The sequence below is a fragment of the Hylobates moloch genome, unplaced genomic scaffold, assembly GCF_009828535.3.
Source record: "Hylobates moloch isolate HMO894 unplaced genomic scaffold, HMol_V3 SCAFFOLD_8, whole genome shotgun sequence".
Taxonomy (NCBI): domain Eukaryota; kingdom Metazoa; phylum Chordata; class Mammalia; order Primates; family Hylobatidae; genus Hylobates; species Hylobates moloch.
The window spans coordinates 73,036,489-73,056,757 of NW_026652283.1; the positions used below are offsets into that span (position 1 = coordinate 73,036,489).

General features: G+C 41.0%; 1 protein-coding gene across 7 annotated transcripts in view; it reads left to right on the forward strand.

Annotated features, from left to right (window-relative positions):
• ERC2 (ELKS/RAB6-interacting/CAST family member 2) overlaps nucleotides 1-20,269 on the forward strand; it is a 901,662-nt gene that overhangs the window by 29,660 nt on the left and 851,733 nt on the right. For all 7 annotated transcript variants that reach the window (XR_009214386.1, XM_058441964.1, XM_058441966.1 and 4 more), the window contains exon 2: nucleotides 5,039-5,835. Coding sequence is in view for 6 of the 7 variants with exons in the window: in XM_058441964.1 (XP_058297947.1) it covers nucleotides 5,179-5,835 (657 nt within the window). In the remaining variant the exon portion in view is untranslated. The remainder of the gene's footprint in view (nucleotides 1-5,038; nucleotides 5,836-20,269) is intronic.

Below are 20,269 nucleotides of genomic sequence, written 5' to 3' on the forward strand. Positions count from 1 at the left end.
CTATTAGTTGGTTTAACAATTAAGAAAAAGTAATAAGCCAATTAGAAAGTCTTGACAAATTTCAAAGATTGGAAAATATATATGTTACATTTTATGATCCCAATGCTATACAATGTGAACTAGAAAGTTTTACCCCAAAATTTCTATCCACTTTGACATTTAAATATATTATTCTCAATAATTTGTGGGATAGAAAAATTTCAAAATAAAAACAGCAAGGTATTTACAAATGACAATAAGAGTTTTATACATACAATTCTGGAATATGCAGCCATGTGTAAAATCTTATATGCATTCATTAGGAAATGTGATTAAAGAGAAATGAACATTCAATGCAAAAAGGCAAAAAAACATAAAGGAAGCAGACATTTTATTAAAGATAAAGAGATATCAATGAAATGGAAAACAAGATGCAGTAAAATATATTAATAAAACCAAAAGCTATATCATTGAAACTCTTAAGAAAATAGAGAAATATTTGTCATATTGTCATCAAGGGAAATAGAAAAAATACAAACAACATTGGGAGTGAGATGGGGACATAAACAAAGATGATTTAAAAATTTTTAAAGAAAAGTTATACAAAGCAATGCCAATAAGACTGGAAAATCTACACGGAATAGACTGTTTGTGAAGGGACGTTTTAATGATAATTGACACAAAATAGGTAGCAAACCCAAATAGCCAAGTAAACATAGTGAAAAAATGAAAAGATAATAAACAACTAAGCCCATTCTGTGTTTTTTTGCTTTTTAAAAGAGACTGGGTCTCTCCCTTTGTCGCCCAGGCTGGAGCGCAGTGGTGCAGTCATAGCTCACTGTAGCCTCAAACTCCTGGGCTCAAGTGATCCTCCTGCTTCACTCTCCCCAAGTATCTGGGACTGCAGGCACGTGACACCACACTGGGCTAATTTAAAAATTTTTTTTAGAGACAGAGTCTTGCTGTATTGCCCAGACTGGTCTTGAACTTCTGTTCTCAAGCAATCCCCCTGCCTCAGCCTCCTCAGTAGCTGGCGTTACAGCAGGAGTCAACATGCCCTGCCAAGCCCATTCAGTTTTATGTGTGTGTTCTACAAAACATTTCAGGAATAGGGAAGACTGGTATTATGCTAACTGTTCCAGAACAAATGAAAAATGGAAAGCTTCTCAATCTATCTATGATACTAGCATACATCTGATATTAAACCTAGAAAAGGAGAACCCAAGAAATCTATGGGCCAGTGGCAACGTATATTGCTTTTTAAGAAAGGAAAGCATATTTTAAACATGATAATACATCTTTTCATGTTGTGTGTTACATGTGTGTGTGTTTCCAAAGGGAACAAACTAACTTTTTGTTTGTTGGTTACTGGGATTCCCCAAAGCTTTGGCCAGGTAGGCAGGTAAATTCACTGAGGATTAAATCTGTGTGGGTGTAAATTTTATGGCATTCAGGGACCTCAGGCCTAGCCACAGACCTCAGAAATGTGTATCTCTAGATACAAAGGGAGCAGACAGACGAAGACAAGTTAGATTTCATCACTTTTTCTAGGAAGACAGCTCTATAAGTGGTGGCCCAGTTAGAACCCAGACATCTAGATTCTAAGCACAGAAAAGATACATTCATTTAACTGTTGGAACCATAGAAAGAAAATCATTTTTTAATGACAAAAGTATATATCATTATTATGTTACCAAAACACCAGAGGTTCAGTCCAGGTTCTGCTGCTTGCTGCATAGAAGGCCAGTCACTGAGACAAGCATTGCCAGAGAAGAAGGCTTTAATCAGGTGCTGCAGCTGAGGAGATGGGAGATCAGTTTCAAATCCATCTCCTTGACCAACTAACATAAGGGTTTATATAGCAGGGAAGAAATATAATCATGAGTGGAAAAACAGGAATTAGGGAGGGATAAGGAAGAGGAGTTGGTCAAAAGGAAACAGATAGGGCAAGGCAATTATGACAGATGAGGGGTCTGACATCTCATTGTCCAAATGCAGTGATCTGGTGAGTTTGAGCTCCTTGACACTATCTGGGAAGCCTGATGGTTGGTTTCCTTAGAAAGGAACTCAGATAAGACAAATGCAACTTTCTCAAGTTTTAAAACTGGGAGGTCAATTTCTATGTTTTTTTCAAAGAAACCACTAACATCAGCTCTATGGGACAATTGGGTCAGTTTCAATAGTAGAAAATTTAGAGTATGCAAATAAAAAGAAGAAAATGAAAACCTGTTGGAATTCCACCGCTGGTAACATTTTGATGTGTGTCATTCCAGCCTTCTTTGCTGGTGATTGTATGTGTATTTGTGTTTTACAAGTGTGAGTAAATCACAAAATTGTTTTGTCATCTGCTCCCCCTGCCACCAGTATGTCATGAACATCTTTCCATCTTATTAAATATTCATATAACTGCCTGTTCCACTATTCCACTATCTGTCTCTCTCATCATTTATGTCACTGAATTCTTATGTTAGAACTATTGATCCCCTCTTTTTTACACTACAGATTATTCATGTAAAAATCTTAGATACAAAATGGTTTTTGTGTGTTTCCAAGAAAAACAAAATTAAGCCCTGAGCAACATAAACATTTGAAATGAAGTTCTTTAGTTAGAAACAGATGTATAATTTTTTAAGACCTCTTGAGGGAAAGGGGAAACCTTTATAGAAAACATTTTTTTCACACTGTATGTGTCACTATCAGTGACAGAAATCTCATCTAGAATTGAATGTAGCAAAAAGGAAATTTATAGACAAATGCATCAGTTATCCACTGATCCTGTAATGTGGCAAAACAATCAACCACAAAACATCAGTGACATACTAAGAAGCATTTATCAAGTGCATAAGCGTGGTGTTTAGCTGATCTCAGCTGGGCTCGCTCATGCCCCTGTGGGGAGCGGCTGGTTGGCTAGGCAGTTCTGCTGACTTTGGCTGGGCTTGCTCACACATCTTGGGGCAGCTTGGCTGTTGGCTAGGACAACTTGGTTCTATTTTATATTTCTCATCTTCCATCAGGCTACATTGGGAATATTCTAATTACTATGGTAGAGGAAAATGAGCAAGAGAGTAAACACATGTGTTGCTTAAGGCGTCTGCTTACTTCACATTTGTTATCACCTTACTGGATAAATAAAGTCACATGACTGAACCTAGCATCACATTGGGAAAACACTGCCAAGACATATATAAAAAAAGGAGTAAAGAATTGAGACCTTTAATGCAATCAGTCACCTGGCATATGTAACTAAAATGGCCTAGGAACAGATGTATAGATGATAGATGATGGTAACTTCTGTGACTCCTGGATCTGGAGTATGAAGTGATGTCACCTGGTTTGGTTTCACACTCTTTGAAGTTTAGCTCTGGTTCCCTTTGTATCGTCTTCACCCTCAGGGAGGCCCTTTCCACATTGTAGTACTCACAGCTCTATCTTGAAAGTAAGGAATTCCAGCTGAAGAAGAGCTTATCTTTCCCAGCTGTTCCAACTAGAGACATAGTATGGAGTCTTGTTGGACCAGTGTGGGTCACATGCCCATCACTAAACTAGCTACCATGTCTGGAGGATACAATATGATGGTTGGCCAGGCGTGGGTCATGTTCTCACCCCTTGCACCATCTAGGATGGTGGATTGAAGGGAGTCAATCTTACCTAAACCCAATGAACTGTGAGTAGGGAGTTGGGAACAATTTCTCTAAGGAAAATAGTGACAGTATTATCAGAAAGTGTGTATTTGGGAGAGGGGGAAGGGATGAATGATAGACAGGTGAAAATAAAAGATACCCCTGTATACTGCTATTAATGTACTTATCTCATTGAGACACTTACCTTCAAGACTATTTGGTACTAGGCACCAAACTAGGTGTTTTATAAACATCATCTTACTATTTCTTGCAATACTATGAGTTAGATGGTATTACCTGCATTTTGTTGATTGCAGAATGGAAGCTCATAACAAGTTAAATAATTTGTCTAAGGTTACTCAGCTGGTTAGTATTAGCATGGAGATTTGAACCTGTTTGCCATTCTCAAATCTGTTCTCTTATTGTTGTAAAGCCGAAGGAAAAGGAAATACAGTAAAGACTTTCTAAGAGGAAGAACAGGAGGCCATAATACACTCCATTAAGGCCATATGGGTGCTAAAATTGAAGGGATACTCACAGTGCTGTAGCCCCAGCTACATAAAATCTTCACTAGTATACTTCAGTAACCATGAAGAGGACTTCTCCTTTGCCATTTCTGTACAGACATGAAGTGGTTAATATGAATATTAAGGTCAACCAAAATGGGAAATAATTCTCAAGAGGCCAGCCTGAAAGATGTGTGTGGAAAGGAAAAGAGACAGGACTGTTGTTTTCTCTGATAATATCATTGAGGATCGGGCTATGTGTTTAGGCATCCCATTGGTTGAGCTACCTCTTTTTCTTCTAGCTCCAGGATAGCCAGTAGGTTTGAATTCATGTGTCAATGCCAGTTGTTTGGTGGTAAGCCATCTAGAGTGTTGTGTTGAGAAGAATTCTGAACTTAGTGGAAAAGAGGACTGTGATGGATTAGTGATGTCTGTAATGAGTACAGGAGGGGAAGGTAACAACATGAATGCCAAATATTTGACATCCCAGGAAGCAGCAGCTTCTCAGAGTCACTTTCAAGTCACATGCATATAGGGGTTATGCCCCAAAGGAGGGGCCTTTTTATAGCTAAGGTCTCCATGATGGGGAATTCCATGGGGAATTTTCTAGAGGTTCTAACTCTAACCTTAGCACAAACCAATATGGAGAGCTTCATTTTCCTAAGGAATAGACCTTATTTTTCACTTTGAGAATTTTTATCTTGCTTAGGGGCAGGGTGGGGGGAATTTATAAAACTTTCACCTGTAGTAGTCAAGTTTTAGAGTTGCTTTTCTTTCTAAATGAACATTATGGGTGTGGCTCTTTCTATCTGTCTATTATTAATCACCTATCTACATAGGTACATCTATCATTATCTTTATATATTTAAAAATACAATGCAGCTAGAGTTCTAAAGAAATTTGTTTTTAATTATTCTTTTTTTCACTTTGTAGATCTCTGAGTGGAGTTATTTTCTGGTACGGACTGTGAAAAGAATGCGGTGAAAATTCTGGACAATCGTGGAAATATTAGCTCAAACCCCAACTTAATATAGCATTTCTTCTCTTCAGTAACACCTCATAATACAAGAAAAATGTATGGAAGTGCAAGAACAATCACCAATCTGGAAGGTAGCCCTTCCAGATCCCCTCGTTTGCCAAGGTCTCCTCGTTTGGGCCACCGAAGAACAAGTAGTGGGGGAGGTGGAGGAGCAGGCAAGACTCTGTCTATGGAGAATATCCAGTCCCTCAATGCAGCCTATGCTACGTCTGGACCCATGTATCTGAGTGATCATGAAGGGGTGGCTTCAACAACTTACCCAAAGGGCACTATGACTCTGGGAAGGGCTACGAATCGAGCTGTATATGGAGGCCGTGTCACAGCCATGGGGAGTAGTCCCAATATTGCTTCTGCTGGACTTTCCCACACAGATGTCCTTTCATACACAGATCAACATGGTGGGCTGACTGGCTCATCCCATCATCACCACCACCAGGTCCCCTCCATGTTGAGGCAGGTAAGAGACAGCACAATGTTAGATCTTCAGGCCCAGCTGAAAGAACTGCAGAGAGAGAATGACCTCCTCCGGAAAGAGCTAGACATCAAGGACAGCAAATTAGGATCTTCCATGAACAGTATTAAGACTTTCTGGAGTCCTGAGCTTAAGAAGGAGAGAGTCTTGAGGAAAGAAGAGGCAGCGCGGATGTCTGTCCTCAAGGAGCAGATGAGGGTTTCCCATGAAGAAAATCAGGTAGGTCATGACTCATCTCAGTATTTTTCAGCCTTGGCTTCTCACTGAGTAGTTGATGCTTTGCAGATGGTACCACGACCTGTGCAGAAGAAAGTTTGGCATCATCAAGAAGGTTATGGCTTAGTATGTGTTTGACTCGGACGCTACAAGAGAGCATAGGAAATATACCATTACAGCTTGTAATTTCCTTATTTTCTGATAACCTTTTCACATGGTTGCAGATGGGGAGAGGGGTGGGGTGGGGAGGATCACTCCTCATTGCCTAACTTTTATACTTGGTTAATTTTGTTTTCTTTTTCAGCAGTTGCAACAGCTGTTCAGATGTACCTCCTTCTGAATAGAAGAAGAAAATGTTAATTTCTGTAAGAATAAACAATTCAACAGCAACATTTAGAGGGCCACATTTGACTGGTGAATTGATTTTTATTTTGAAGCACCAGCACCATTATTTCCTTCTAGAATGAGTAAAGTTTGTTCTCTGAGTAGCAAATTGAACAATATGAAATGGAATTGAATCAGATGGGTTTGTTATGTTAGAGATACACAATAAATTTTAACTTGTTGTTTTTGCCTTCATCCATCCAGCATTAATTAACTATCTACTATGTGCAAGTCACCTTTATACTCTTCTTTGATCCATCCTTCATGCCACAGGAAAAACAGGTTCCTGGTGTCTACCTGCAGTTATGATATTTTCCTGCTTTAAAGCCCTCAGTGATTACTCATTGCCTCCAGAATAAAGTCTACCTTCTTGACTGAGCCCATAGCACTTCTACTAGAAGGCCCGGGCCAACATTTCCAGCCTTATCTTGTGCCACCTCCCTCCACATCTGTGCTTTCTGCACCACTGCCTGGTAATTCCTGCACACACCCAAGGTTTGCACTGCCATGCCCTTACTCTTGCTTCTCCCTTCCACTGGTGGCCTTCTCAGCACCTGCTTTTCCTGCCACCTCCCTTTAAATTCCAGCCAGTCTTCATTTCCAAATCCTACCTATTCTGTGAGGCCTGTTTTATATGCTGCTATTTTCTTTTCTTTTCTTTTTTAATGCCTACTCTATTTCCTAAAATACTGCTATTTTTATAAGAGCTTTGGAATCAGACATACCTAGGTTTAAATTCCAGCTTCATCTCTTTCTCTCTCTCTCTCAATCTCTTTTTTTTTTTTTTTTTCTTTTTAGAGACAGGGTCTTGCTCTGTTGCTCAGGCTGGAGTGTAGTGATGTTAATCATAGCTCACTGCAGCCTTGACCTCCTGGCTCAAATGATCCTCCACACTTCAGCTTTCTGAGTAGCTGGGACTACGGGCACATATCACCACAGCCTGCCAATTACAATTATTTTTTTTTTTTGTAGAGACAAGGTCTTGCTATTTTGCCAAGGCTGGTCTTGAACTCCTGGCTTCAAGAAGTAATTCCAAAGTTCTGGGATTGCACACCTGGCCCCAGCTTCATCTCTAATTGGTGCTTATAGAAGTGCTAAGAGCTGGGGCCTAGGGAATGTGATACCACATGGCTCAAAAATTCCCAGATATTATTTAACTTTCTGAAGGAAATTGAGATAACTCTAAGTTGACTGAACAAGTGATTTTCCGATAACTGGCTTTGATGTTGGTCTAATGAAGTGCTCTGCCTTTCTTGGAGTCATCTGCTGATCCTCCTAACTGTTTCCCTGGCTACCACTCCTTTGGAGTTTAAGCGCCTGTAGAAGCATTTGTGATCTATAGGAAAATCTGCCTTTTGTTCTCCTTCTATGTGTAGAAAACAATCACCTTATCCTTTTGATTATCTAACACAGCCAAAGCTAGTTTTCAGACGTAGAAATGTGATTTTGTAGTTGGAACCAAAAGCTTTGTTCTTCACTCTAAAATGATGCTCTTCAGTATCATTTCTGCTTCTTTCTGATTTTGCTGGTTCATGAAGTCTTTATGAACCTGTTTCTACCATGCACATTTCCCCCAGTTTTATACTGGTTTTTCTCTTCATTTTAATTTTTTGGAAAATGGTTAAAGCAGTTTAGGAACAGTGCAAGCAGGGACAAAAAGTTTGAATGCTCTTCTTTAAACTGTTAGCTCCAAAGTGACTTATCTCATGCTTCTTTCATTAAATTTATCTTTGAGCACAGACCCCAATTGTACATGTATATTTATTTATAAATTACAGGATGCGTTACAATGCCAGTGTATTATGTGTCTTCTATGACATCCATGAAGAATTAAATGTGGATGAGATAGAGCAAAATAATACATTGAGATACATTTTAGTGACATATAAAACCTTTTCCACTTTTATTAAAAACATTTCGAACCATTTGTCCATTTCATGAGGGTTAGTTCAGTTTAGAATAGGTAATATCCGTAATTCCACTTAACTGTCTCAGGTTGCCATAAGCCAGGAGTATGTGAATGCTTGAGGGCACTTCCATTATCCCTTCCTTGTTCTGGTCTTACTGTGATCACAGGATACCCTGGTATCGTAGGTGAAATGTGACTGTGTGACATATGACTCAGTGAAAGCTCTAGTATTAATCTGTATATTTAATAAAAGTAAAATGCAATTTTCTCTTTTAGATTAAAAAGTGTAAAATGAGAAAGAAGCATGGAGATTTTGAAAAGTCAATTTACTTGCAATATGACGTCTTACAAAGTAGAAAATATAAAGATTGACAAAAAACAAGTTATTAAAAAAACTGTCTTCTCTTTTTGGAAGTATATTAGGATCCCTTTTAGAAGTATAGGAGTACCTGTTGGTCAGCATAGGGTAAGTTTTGCTGCAGTAACTAACAAACTTCAAATCTCAGTGGATTAACATATTTGAGATTTATTTCTTATTTGCCTGAAGTATGAAGCAGGTCAGGTGACTCTGTGGGACAGGTCTTTTCCATGCAGTGACTCAGGATCCAGGATTTCTGCATCTTGATGCGTGGCTTCAAAGGTTGCTACAGCAGGGCAAGAGAGTGACTGGAGACGGCACATTGGTTCTTTAATTCCTTGAACTGAAAGCGACATAATTGAAGGGAGTGGGAGGTGGAGTCCTCTCTTCTGTCCGGGAAAGGGAGGAGAGACACATATATGGTGGATTACTACCAGTGGGGTTTTTGTTTGTCCAAAAATGGAGCTAGGTGAAGTAAAGTTTGGGGAACAATCTTCTGCTATTGCCGTTGTTTCTATTATACTGCTAGTGCTACCAGTGGACATTTGTTGAGGGCCTACTGTGTGCTAGGTATTGTGCTTAGTGCTTTGTGTACATTATCTTATTTAGTGATTTCATCAGTCATCTGAGGTAGATGCTAGAACTTTTCTTATTTTACAGATGAAGCATAAATGTAGAGAGAATAAGCAACTTGTCCAAGTTCACACAGTTGGTAAGCAGCATAGCTAGGTTTTAAGGCATTGGTCTATTTCATGCCAAATCTAAGATCTTAACTTTATGATCACTACCTCCTTAAAAGATTACGGAGCTGTGATTTAGTATTATAGGAAGATCCTACTTTATACATGCTAGATGAAAAAATGACTAGTTTTGATAAGATGATTAAGAATGTGATTTATTATCATTATTGTTATTATTTTGAGACAGGGTTTCACTCTGTCACCTAGGCTGGAGTGCAGTGGTGCGATACTGGCTCACTGCTGCCTTGACCTCCTGGGCTCAATCACTCCTCCCACCTCAGCCTCCCTAGTAGCTGGGACTACAGGTGTGTGTCACCATGTCTGGCTAATTTTTGTACTTTTTTGTAGAGATAGAGTCTCCCTATATTGCCCAGGCTGATCTTGAACTCCTGGGCTCAAGTGATCCTCCCACCTCGGCCTCCCAAAGTGCAGTGTTATCTTTCTACTGTCACTTGTGCTTTTGCCTCATGATGTATTTTCTTAAAATGGAGGACAGTGGGGCAAGGGATTATGGACATCTAACTCTTTGGAGTGGCATGATTACAGGCGTGAGCCACTGCTCCTGGCCAGAATTTGTATTCTTAACTAGGAATTTATTTCTTTTTCCTAGAGATGGTTTTTGTGCTGTTTAGAGTTTTCACCATTTACCATAACTTAATTTCCTTTTAGAGGAAAAATCATGGAAACTTTTTCTATATGGAAGAAAGAAATACAAAAGAGATAAGGGACATTTGATTGTGGTTTCTTATCCACAATAATCAGAGATTGCATCTACCAAGGTAATTCTTTCAGGGGTATTTAGACATTTAGAATTTCACCAACCTAAGTTCTAATGATCTAAAACAATTTGAACTGTTCTGTGTGAACAGAAATTGGAAGCAGGTCCATTATAGGGTAGAGGTAAGGAGATTGAAGGGCTCTTGTGTAGGAGGTTCATAGTTTTATAAATATAATGCTAACTAGCACAGCCCTTTGCTTCTTATGTGCAGCATTGTTGAGGGCTCCTGCTCATCAGTTTCTTAGCAGTAGATTTTGAAGCCCTCATGGTTCTGTCTAAGGGAGCTGAACCCAACTCCAGATCTAAGGGAGGATGCTGAACTCCCTCTCTGTGTTACAGGGAGTGCAGGACTATTTGGAACCTTGGGGCTAATGAGTAGGTGGCCGTGACCAAATTTCTTATATGCAAAGGGTTGATACTCAGGTTCTTGGATGGATATGCCACTCCTTCCTCTACTCCCACTTCAACTCCACCCGGTTCTCTCCAAGGCCTTACTTCTCAGCCATGCAGCTCTACATGAATATAAATACATGTGCTCTACTACTAAGAGTTGCAGCACTGAAATTTAGAATCATGTGCTTGTTTGTATAAACCAGAGTGCACAGATGCAGTGTTATCTTGATGCTGTCACTTGTGCTTTTGCTTCATGATATGTTTTCTTAAATTGGAGGAGAGTGGGGCAAGGGATTATGGACAGCTGATCCTTTGGAATGGCATGAACCCATAGCCCATGCTTTCAACGTCACACCTGTAGAACAATTGGGGGAGGGGTGAGGAGAAAGTATTGAGAATGGATGTTCTGCTACCATAATACACTGTTACGCGAGGTAGCCCCTTATTATTTTTAGTGGCCTGTGGTGTTGGGATAGGTGTTATGGGGGGCACGGCTGATGAGCGGGTGGATACAACTGTAGGGAAGTAAAGTGAACCTATTTTCTCTAAAAGAATATAGGTTTGTCTTTTCTTTATATCTTTATTGTGTTATGGAGATCAAAGAGAGGAAACATAGGAGTGAATACATCTTTTTAAGGTTTATAAAAACTCTATCTTGTAGTTTGGTACATAAGAGTTACTGACTTTTCATATTCCTCGGTATTTTGTGTAATTGTTAACATTGTATTTCTAATGGATTTCTTCCAAATCAGATATACATAAAGCAATTTTTAGATATTTTCTTAGGTTGTGCATGGCTAGCCAAGGCTCTGCATGAATATAAATAGCATCACACACTAGGAGATTGTACTAGATCTAATATTTACCCATCTTGCATGTGTGGAAGTGGGACAAGGTCATTGGGAAACGTAACCCAAGAAGTGTAAGTAAACCTGTCTGGGGAATGTTACAGCTTTTAAGCAATGGTTATGTGATCATTTCTATTTTTGGCTTAACATAATAGGAAAGAGTCTACTCTAAATCAATATTAATATGAGTTTTTGCTGAGTTTTTGATCCAGTTTCAACATAGGATTTATTGATTCTTATTTTGAACATGAAACTTGAAAAGATCGAGATGGATCACATTTCTATGTTTCCTTTATTATTACTGATTACTGCTTTATTTTATTTGTATAACTGCAAATAATTCTTTTCTTTTCTCTCCTTCCTCCCTCCCCTCCTCCCCTCCTCCGTCCCTCCCTCCCTCCCTTCCTTCCTTCCTTCCTTCCTTCCTTCCTTCCTTCCTTCCTTCCTTCCTTCCTTCCTTCCTTCCTTCTTTCTTTTTTTGAGACTGAGTCTCGCTCTGCTGCCCAGGCTGGAGTGCAGTGGTGTGATCTTGGTTCACTGCAACCTCCACCTCATGGGTTCAGGGAATTCTCCTGCCTCATCCTCCTGAGTAGCTGGGACCACAGGTGTGTGCCAGCACGCGTGGCTGATTTTTGTATTTTTAGTAGACATGGGGTTTCACCATGTTGGCTAGGCTGGTCACAAACTCCTGACCTCAGGTGATCCGCCCATCTCGGCCTCCAAAAGTACTGGGATTACAGGTGTGAGCCACCGTGCCCAGCCTGCAGGGCCATTTCAACAGGGGTCATTCAACTATGTTCTATTAAAATACTAACTTCATTGTGAGTGTCCAGTTATGATGAGTTGTGCCAGTTGGAAATGAGTGATAGAATTTCGTCAGGTTTGTGGGTGGAACTCAGATGTACTCAGTCCTCAGACTTGCCTTATCCCTTACCTTCTTCCAGGCTCCTTTTTTTCTACCACTATAAGTCTAAGAAACCATGGATCCTTCAAAGCCAGTATTTCCAAAGTGTGTGCAGGGTGATAACACTTTTCAAAAGGGATTTTCTGGTCAGTCCAACGTAACACCCGACATATTGGATATGCTTATCCTAGAAATTCATAATGCATATGTTTTGTGGGGGTTGAATTGTGTATCCCCCACAAAAAGATATGTTGGAGTCTGAGTGATGTGAACAGCAGACATTTACTGTCTCGGAGTTCTGGAGGGAAGAAATCCAAGAACAAGGTGTCAGCAGGTTGCTTCCTTCTGAGGGCTGTGAGGGAAGGGTCTGTTCCAGGCCTCTCTCCTTGGCTGGTGCTTCATCACCTTCTCCCTGTGTGTCCTTACGTAATCTGCCCTCTGTGGTTGGCTGTGTCTGCATCCAAATTTCTCCTTTTCATAAGGACACCAATCATATTGGATTAGAGTCTACCCTAATGACTTCATTTATGATCTCTGTAAAGACCCTATCTCCAAAGAAGGTAACATTCTGAGGTACTGGTATTTTTTTGGGGGGAGGGATACACAATTCGACCCACAACATAAGCAGACTACTACAACATATCACCACATGAAATGCTCTCTTTCAGTTAAAAATATTTACTAGGCTGGGTGCAGTGGCTCAAGCCTGTAATCCCAATACTTTGGGAGGCCAAGGCAGGAGGATTGCTTGAGTGCAGGAATTTGAGACCAGCTGGGGCTATAGCAAGACCTTGTCTCTACAAAACCAACCAGCCAACCAACCAACCAACCAACCAACCAAACAAAAAAAACCCTGAAAACCAAAAATATGTATTAAAGTTGCTTAACTCACCAATTTTCTAATCTTACTCCACTGTGAAGGTTTTTTTTTTTTTTTTTTTTTTTTCCTGAGACAAGATCTCACTGTGTGACCCAGGCTGGAGTACAGTGGCATGATCACAGCTCACTGCAGCCTTTACCTCCCAGGGCTTAAGTGATCCTCCTGCCTCAGCCCCCCGGTACTGGGACCACAGGCGCACACCACCACATCCAGCTAATTTTTTTTTTTTTTTTTGTAGTGATGAGGTTTTGCCATGTTTCCCAAGCTGGTCTTGAACTCCTGGGCTCAAGCAATCCACCTGCCTCAGCCTCCCAAAGTGCTAGGATTACAGGGGTGAGCCACTGTGCTCTGCCAAAACTTAAACTAAGCACCTACGTATTAGGCAGCTACTGCTGCAATAATGCTGTGTAACAAGCCATCTCAAAACCTATGGCTTAAAAAGACAAGCATTTATCTCTCTCCCTCACATATCTGCAGGTTGGCTACAACTTAGTTGGGCTAAACTGAAAGTTGGGTTTAGGTATGTTCCATGTCTCCACATTCTCCTCAGAACAGCAGCTATTCAGGGCTTCATCTTCTCATGGTGGATCACAGATGCCAAATGTACAACTAAACCCCACAAACATGTTTAAAGCCTTGGCTTTCATCATTTTCACCAACATTCTGTTGGCTAAAGCATGTGATGTAACCTATCCCAAAGCCAGTCATGTGGAGGAAATTTACTCCCTGCCAAGGCAGAGGGGGAGTGGAGTGAATATACATACATATATTTAACAACAGTCCCATCTGTTACAAATTATAAATATTCCTAGAAATAAGGGTATAAGGCCACACTTTGGGAAAGGCTGCTCTGCTTCAGGAGCATCTTGAAGTGAGACCTTAAAGGAGATCTATGAAGGTGGATGAGCACTTTCTATGTGGTTCCTTCCATGTCTGGGCCTTCCAAAGTGTCCTGATGGTGCCAGGGACTCAGATGTACTTACTTCTCAGACCTGTCTTATCCCTTACCTTCTCTCAGGCTCCCTTCTTTACACTAGTATAAGTCTGAGAAATCCTGGCTCAGCTTCAGGCTCCTCCTCCTCTTCCTCAAGTATCTGGCCAATGAAACCCAAGTGGAAATCTGGGAGATTCTAGGAAATCTTTTTCTTTCCTGATAAAGGAACAAATATCACCAGCAGTTCTCCTTCCCAAATTCTTTCTGTCTTGAGGGTTGATGTGATGGGTGGAGCTGTGCCGGCCACATTATAACCATGAAAGAAAGGCCAAAGAAAGAAAGGAATAGACAAGTCCAGAGACATGTGAGCTGCCATCTCTGAGCAATTGTACCAACAGCAGCAATGACCTGCCTCTAGATGTCTAGTCATGTGAGAAAATAAACCCAGAGTTGTTTAAGTCACTGTTGTTTGGGCATTCTATTACTTGCAGCTCACCAATTGATAAAACATAAGAAATCATTAATTGATAACTGTTATTCATAGTAATTGCCAGTCCTGATAACCTCCCCCCAGCCCAACAAGCCATGGCATGTTTCAGGGAGGTTCAATGAAATCTTAAAGGACCTTACACATTCAAATGAAGAAACTTCCTTACTAATTAATTTGGGCAAGACTCCAAAGTGGTGATACAAATGCTGCTCAAAGTCTGCATCAGCCAAAAAAGAAAGAAAAAGGGTCAGGGTGGAATTGGTTAGTTCTTGTAACAAAATTGCAGAAAGGATCAGGTGTGGAGTTTGGGGTTACTGGATCCAGGGCCTTAAACTGTAGCGGGACTTTGTCTCTCACCATTGCTTCATCTCTGGCTCTCAACGTCTGCCTCTGTCTATGTGTGAGCCTCATTTTTTCCTCTGTGTGGTGGGCAGTCTTGGCTGCCAGTACCCTAGGGTCACAATTGAAAGGTCAAGAGAGCCTTACGTCTTCACTTCCCACTTGGAAAGTTCATGGAGGGACTCTGATCCTGCCTTGGTCATGTCCTCCCTCCAGGACTTGGTGAGTGTGTATGTGTGTGTGTGTTTTGTGGGGAGATGGTGGGGGCAGGTATGTGAGAAGAGGTTACTGTGATTGGTGACCCTATTAGAACTGCAGGTGTTGAGAGAGGAGCAGTTCTCTAAAGGAACTGGGATGAAGGGCGACCAGATGCTCCAAGACAAAAACAGATATCAACTGCCTTGACTTGAGCTGTCCTTGTCACCTCTGCTCCCCAAATGTTTTAAGAGCTTATCAGTCATAGTGGGGCCTGCGAACTTAAGAAGTCAATCATATGTTGCGTCTGTGTGTAAGGTGTTTCATTTTAATTCCGAGTTGAAGTGTGAGTGCTTGTGTGTGTTTTCCCCAATGTTACATAAACACAAGGATTTATAACTGGATAATATAGTTTAGCACCACAACATACCTTGGAATGCTGAATCTCAGAAGGACAAAAAAACGAGTCCATCTTCTCATCTTGAAACAGTCTTCCTTAGCTCTTCAGAGAACTGTAGCTTTTGTCTACTTTTCCAGAGAGCTGGAAAAATTTTGGTTCAGACTTAGAAGATGACCTACTTAGATGGAAACTACGATTTTAAATGCCTTTCAGAGGTGAGTGAAAACTTCTTTTGGTTTTGAAGATAGATGAGATGACACAGAGCCAAGAGTTGGTTTCTTTGTTTGCTAGAAGGTAGGATAATGATTTGAAGTGAACTATACATCTTTGTCACAGATGTCAGCTGGTTTTGGCCTCAGTAATCTCTTGCAGTCGGCCCTAGAATCAGCCATGTGTACCACATTAGTGGCCTTACAGATTTTTTTTCCCAGGTTTTCCTCTGAAAGACTTGGCTAATGGTAGGAAAACAAACATTCTCGTGTGCTGGACCTTGGGAGATCTAAATGATTTCCATCTTCCATTTTTCTCTCTGGATCACTTTATTTGGGTGATGGGATTGCAGCAGCACATAAGCAACCAAAAAAAAAAAAAACATTTCAGGGTATTTCAATGAATAGATTATTTTAGTCTCACTTGTGCCAAGGGTACTTATTGAAACCAAGCTCCAAGAGGGAAAGGCAGGAGGAGTGGTCACTCCCAAAACATTCACCCTCAAAATATTCAGTGTTGTTTGCTATCGACAGCATCCTCAGAGAATTTTAAAAGTCAAGTCTATGTTGACAGCAGAAAAGTAACAGAGTGATTTTATGGGCCAAAGCAGATGGGGTGGGTTCTGAATGTGGCCTCTTCTGGCCAGAACACAATTTCAATTTCTATAATTAGTTGCAGGTGGAGCTCTTGTATTGTTGTTTCGGAGTCCATTGACATCTGTGTGCAAATTCCTACCACCCCCAGTTGGCATTTGGACTCAATAAGTGGTTTGGCTTTGCAGGAACATAGAAAATTGTAAATCTATTTCACAGACACACATAGATAAAGCTGCTGTAAAGGTCAGGTTCTGAAAGCTGTGGAAAGCATTTCAAAAGTTTGGGAAGTAGGTTTTTAGGTAGAGCGTGGGCATGCAGCCAAGAGCCGGGGCAGTCTGACAACCGAATTCTGACGCGTGCAATTTCTTCTGTTTCTCTGTGAAGCCAGTGCTTGATTGTGCCTTGGAAGCGACGTGCAGCCATTTTGTTTTTCAGTAGGAAAGATCTGGTGAGAAGTAAAGACTGAGGCAGCTACTTTTCATCTTACAAACCCATGGCTGGGCGTGAGCTGTCTCGTTTAGCTCCATACGTTGATAAAGTTAACTTGGTAGTTCTCAACTGTGGGCAGTTTTTTCTCCAGGGGACATTTGGCAGTGTCTGAAGACATTTTTGACTGTTACAACTTGGGGGATGGTAGCTACTGGCATTTAGTGAGTGGAGGCCAGGGATGCTGCTAAACATGCTACAGTGCACAGGACAGCCCCTGACATTGTCTAGCTCAGAATGCCAGTGGATACAAAGTTGAGAAACTAAGTTAATTAGACAATTACTATAACTTTATTTTGCATATCATGCTTTGCCTTCACTCAATGCTTTACTTTCACTTTGTGAACTGATGGTCAAAATGCATGTATTTTTGTAAAAATGATGATATAAAAACTAAAACATGATTCATCATTGTGTGGGAAAGAATGAATTGTCAATGATGTCTTTTTAAAAATGTATTCTTCCAATTATGGATTAGTAATCATGAATCTTCAAATATCTTGAATTCTTTTAGAAGTAGACATTTGGTAAATAGGTGTCAATCTTCTAAGGAAATGGACAACTCATAAAGGAAATAAACCTATTTTATAAAACTATAATTTCTTTACACTTTCACTGACTTTGGTGGTTTTTGTCCATGTCTGACAAAAGGGGAGGGGAAGTAAGCATTTTGAGCACCTTCTGTGTGCCAAGAATTTGCTAGTTTCTTTCCATGTGTGAGCTCAACAGCCCTGCAAGACACATGGCATCTCCATTTTATGGAAGAGAAACAGGTCACAGAGAAATCGAGTGACTTGCCTGAGGCCTCACGGATAGAGCTGCGATTTGATCTCAGGTATGCTTAGCTCTAAAATTGTGCTCTTTCCACTGTCATGAAGGGAAACACATCAAACTTGCTTGAAAACCAAGGAATCTGGTGCTGAAATGGAAGCTCTAAGATAGAGTGGAATAAGCAATGTGTTGCCTGACAGCATCTTAAGCATGCTGTCAAAGAGGTGTACAGAAAGGACAGAGAGCAAGAACGAAGAAGGAAGCAAGGAACAGGCGAGGAGGGAGGGCCAGCAGGAGGTAGCAAACACATTCTTGTTAAGTAAATGAGCAGAGGAGAATGCCAAAGGAGCACTCCTGTCTTGGAAACCCATCGAGAAGGATGGGAGAAAGCAACTCCAGGACTGGCTGGAAAATTAAAACCACAGGTGGCAAAGGAATGAGGGAGATTATCTCTCAGGATGCTCATTAAAGGCCTGGCAGATCCTTTCAGGTGGTTGTGACTTTGACAAATTCCCTGAATCTACAAGAGCAGAGCTTCAGGGACAGGGCAGCTCTTTACTTTGGGTTATTGGACTTCAATGAGGATGGTCTCATTAATCATTTAGAACTCCTCCTGTCCTTGCCTCTATCTTCAGGAATTTCAGAGTACCTCGCTGGCCTCCTAGCCCAGGGGGCCTTCAACAGGCACCTCTCAGCTCCCTCCTCAGTTGGTTTCTGACCTCACTGGGGTGATACACTATGCAGGCTTTGTCTTTTGTTCCATATCTTGTGTCTCAAAATCAGATCTTCCTCTCTTGGGTCCCAGCCTTCCTGATTTCTGCCTCTGCCAGCAACTTTCCCCTGTGAAATATCTTTTTTGTTCTTTTTGAGAATCCAGACCATTTATTTACTAATTTATTCACTCTCCCTCATTTAAGGGAGAATATGGTTACAAGTAGCAGAAACCCATTCAAGTTTAAGAAAAAAAAAAGTGGGGAGGAGGGATTTACTGGGAGCACATAATGATACCTACTAGACATTAAGGGTAAGTAGGGCAGCCAGGTGTCACATGGAGCGGGAATCAGGGGTCAGTTGGAAGATGATGAGAAATATCAACAAAGCCAGTCTCCATCTCTGTCTCTGCTCTGTCTCTCCTATACACACATACATATCTCTATCACTCTTATTTTCTCTCAATATCTATTTTTATATATCTCTTGTGAAAAAGTGGCACTCAAGGAAAGCATGTATATCTTCTTCATTCAAGTGCTCACCAGGGACAGCCTAGAGTTGCACTGTTGCGACTTCAAATTCAGAGAACCAATAATCCAATTGACCTAGCTTGGGTCTAGTCTCTTCTAGGTCCAGTCAGCTGTGGCCAAGGGAGTGAGTCACACATCCACACCCCCTCAGCAGAGCTATGGAAAAGGTCTCTCTGAGAAAGGGGCGTGATGAGTGGATTCTCTAGCAAGGGAGTGCGTGGGTAAGGTGGTGAGGAGGAAAGGACAGCCATTGCTGGGAAATATGCTTGTGCAACACATAGTTAGAAGCTTGCCTTGGTTCTAGTATTAGTAGGACCAAGACGAATCCAGAAGACTTTTATAGTCTGAATAGTTAGCTTCTGTTAACCTCTGTCTGTAACTAGTTAACTTCTGTCCGTAACTAGCTATTTCAACAACAACTTCAGTAGCCTCCTGGAATCTCTAACCTCCACACTCACCTCTTCACTCCCTACCTCCATTGTGCTCCCTAGAGAAATTCTGGAAGTTAGATTGACCAACACCAGGATCAATTCATGTTATTTTACCATAGTGGACCCACATGGCGCTTTTATATACTATCAGAGTGCATCCTTGATGGAATTAAATTCTCCCCTTTCTATAAATTCCCTTGGTTTCTTTTCTTTTTTTTTTTTTGAGACAGAGTCTCTCTCTGTTGCCCAGGCTGGAGTGCAGTGGGGCGATCTCAGCTCACTGCAAACTCTGCCCCCTGGGTTCACGCCATTCTCCTACATCAGCCTCCCGGGTAGCTGGGACTACAGGCACCTGCCACCATGCCCGGCTAATTTTTTTTTTTTTTTTTTTTTTTTTGCATTTTTAGTAGAGACGGGGTTTCACCGTGTTAGCCAGGTTGGTCTTGATCTCCTGACCTCGTGATCCGCCTGTCTTGGCCTCCCAAAGTGCTGGGATTACAGGCATGAGCCACCACACCCAGCCCCCAAATTCCCTTAGTTTCATTGGAGACTTTGGTCTCCAAAGTGGATGGGAAAATGGTACTAATTAGGATCTGTAAACTTTTAGAAGTAAGTGATAATTTGATGGTTTCCATTTTAAAGTATAATTGGGCCAGGCATGGTGGCTCATGCCTGTAATCCTAGCACTTTGTGAGACAGAAGCGGGAGGATCACTTGAGCCCGGGAATTTGAGACCAGCCTGGTCAACATGGCAAGATCCTGTCTTTACTAAAAAATTAGCTAGATGTGGTAGTGTGTGCCTGTGGTCCCAGCTACTTGTAAGGCTGAGGTGGGAGGATCACTTGAACCTAGGAGGTCATGCTTGCAGTGAGCTGTGTTCATTCTACTGCACTCCAGCCTGAGTGACAGAGTAATACTCTGTCTCCAAAAAAAAAAAAAAAAAAGTATAACCACTTAAGTTCTAAAAATGATTGGCTCGTGAGTACATATTATCTGAGAAGGAATGGAAAGAAATTAAAATTCACTGATTCATCCCTTGGAAAATCTTTCTAAAATATCCATGTGAAATAATATAAAAGTTTTCAAGGAATCCTAAGACCAATAGGAATCAGTAAGGCTATGAGATGGAGAGTTGGACAGTGCACATGAT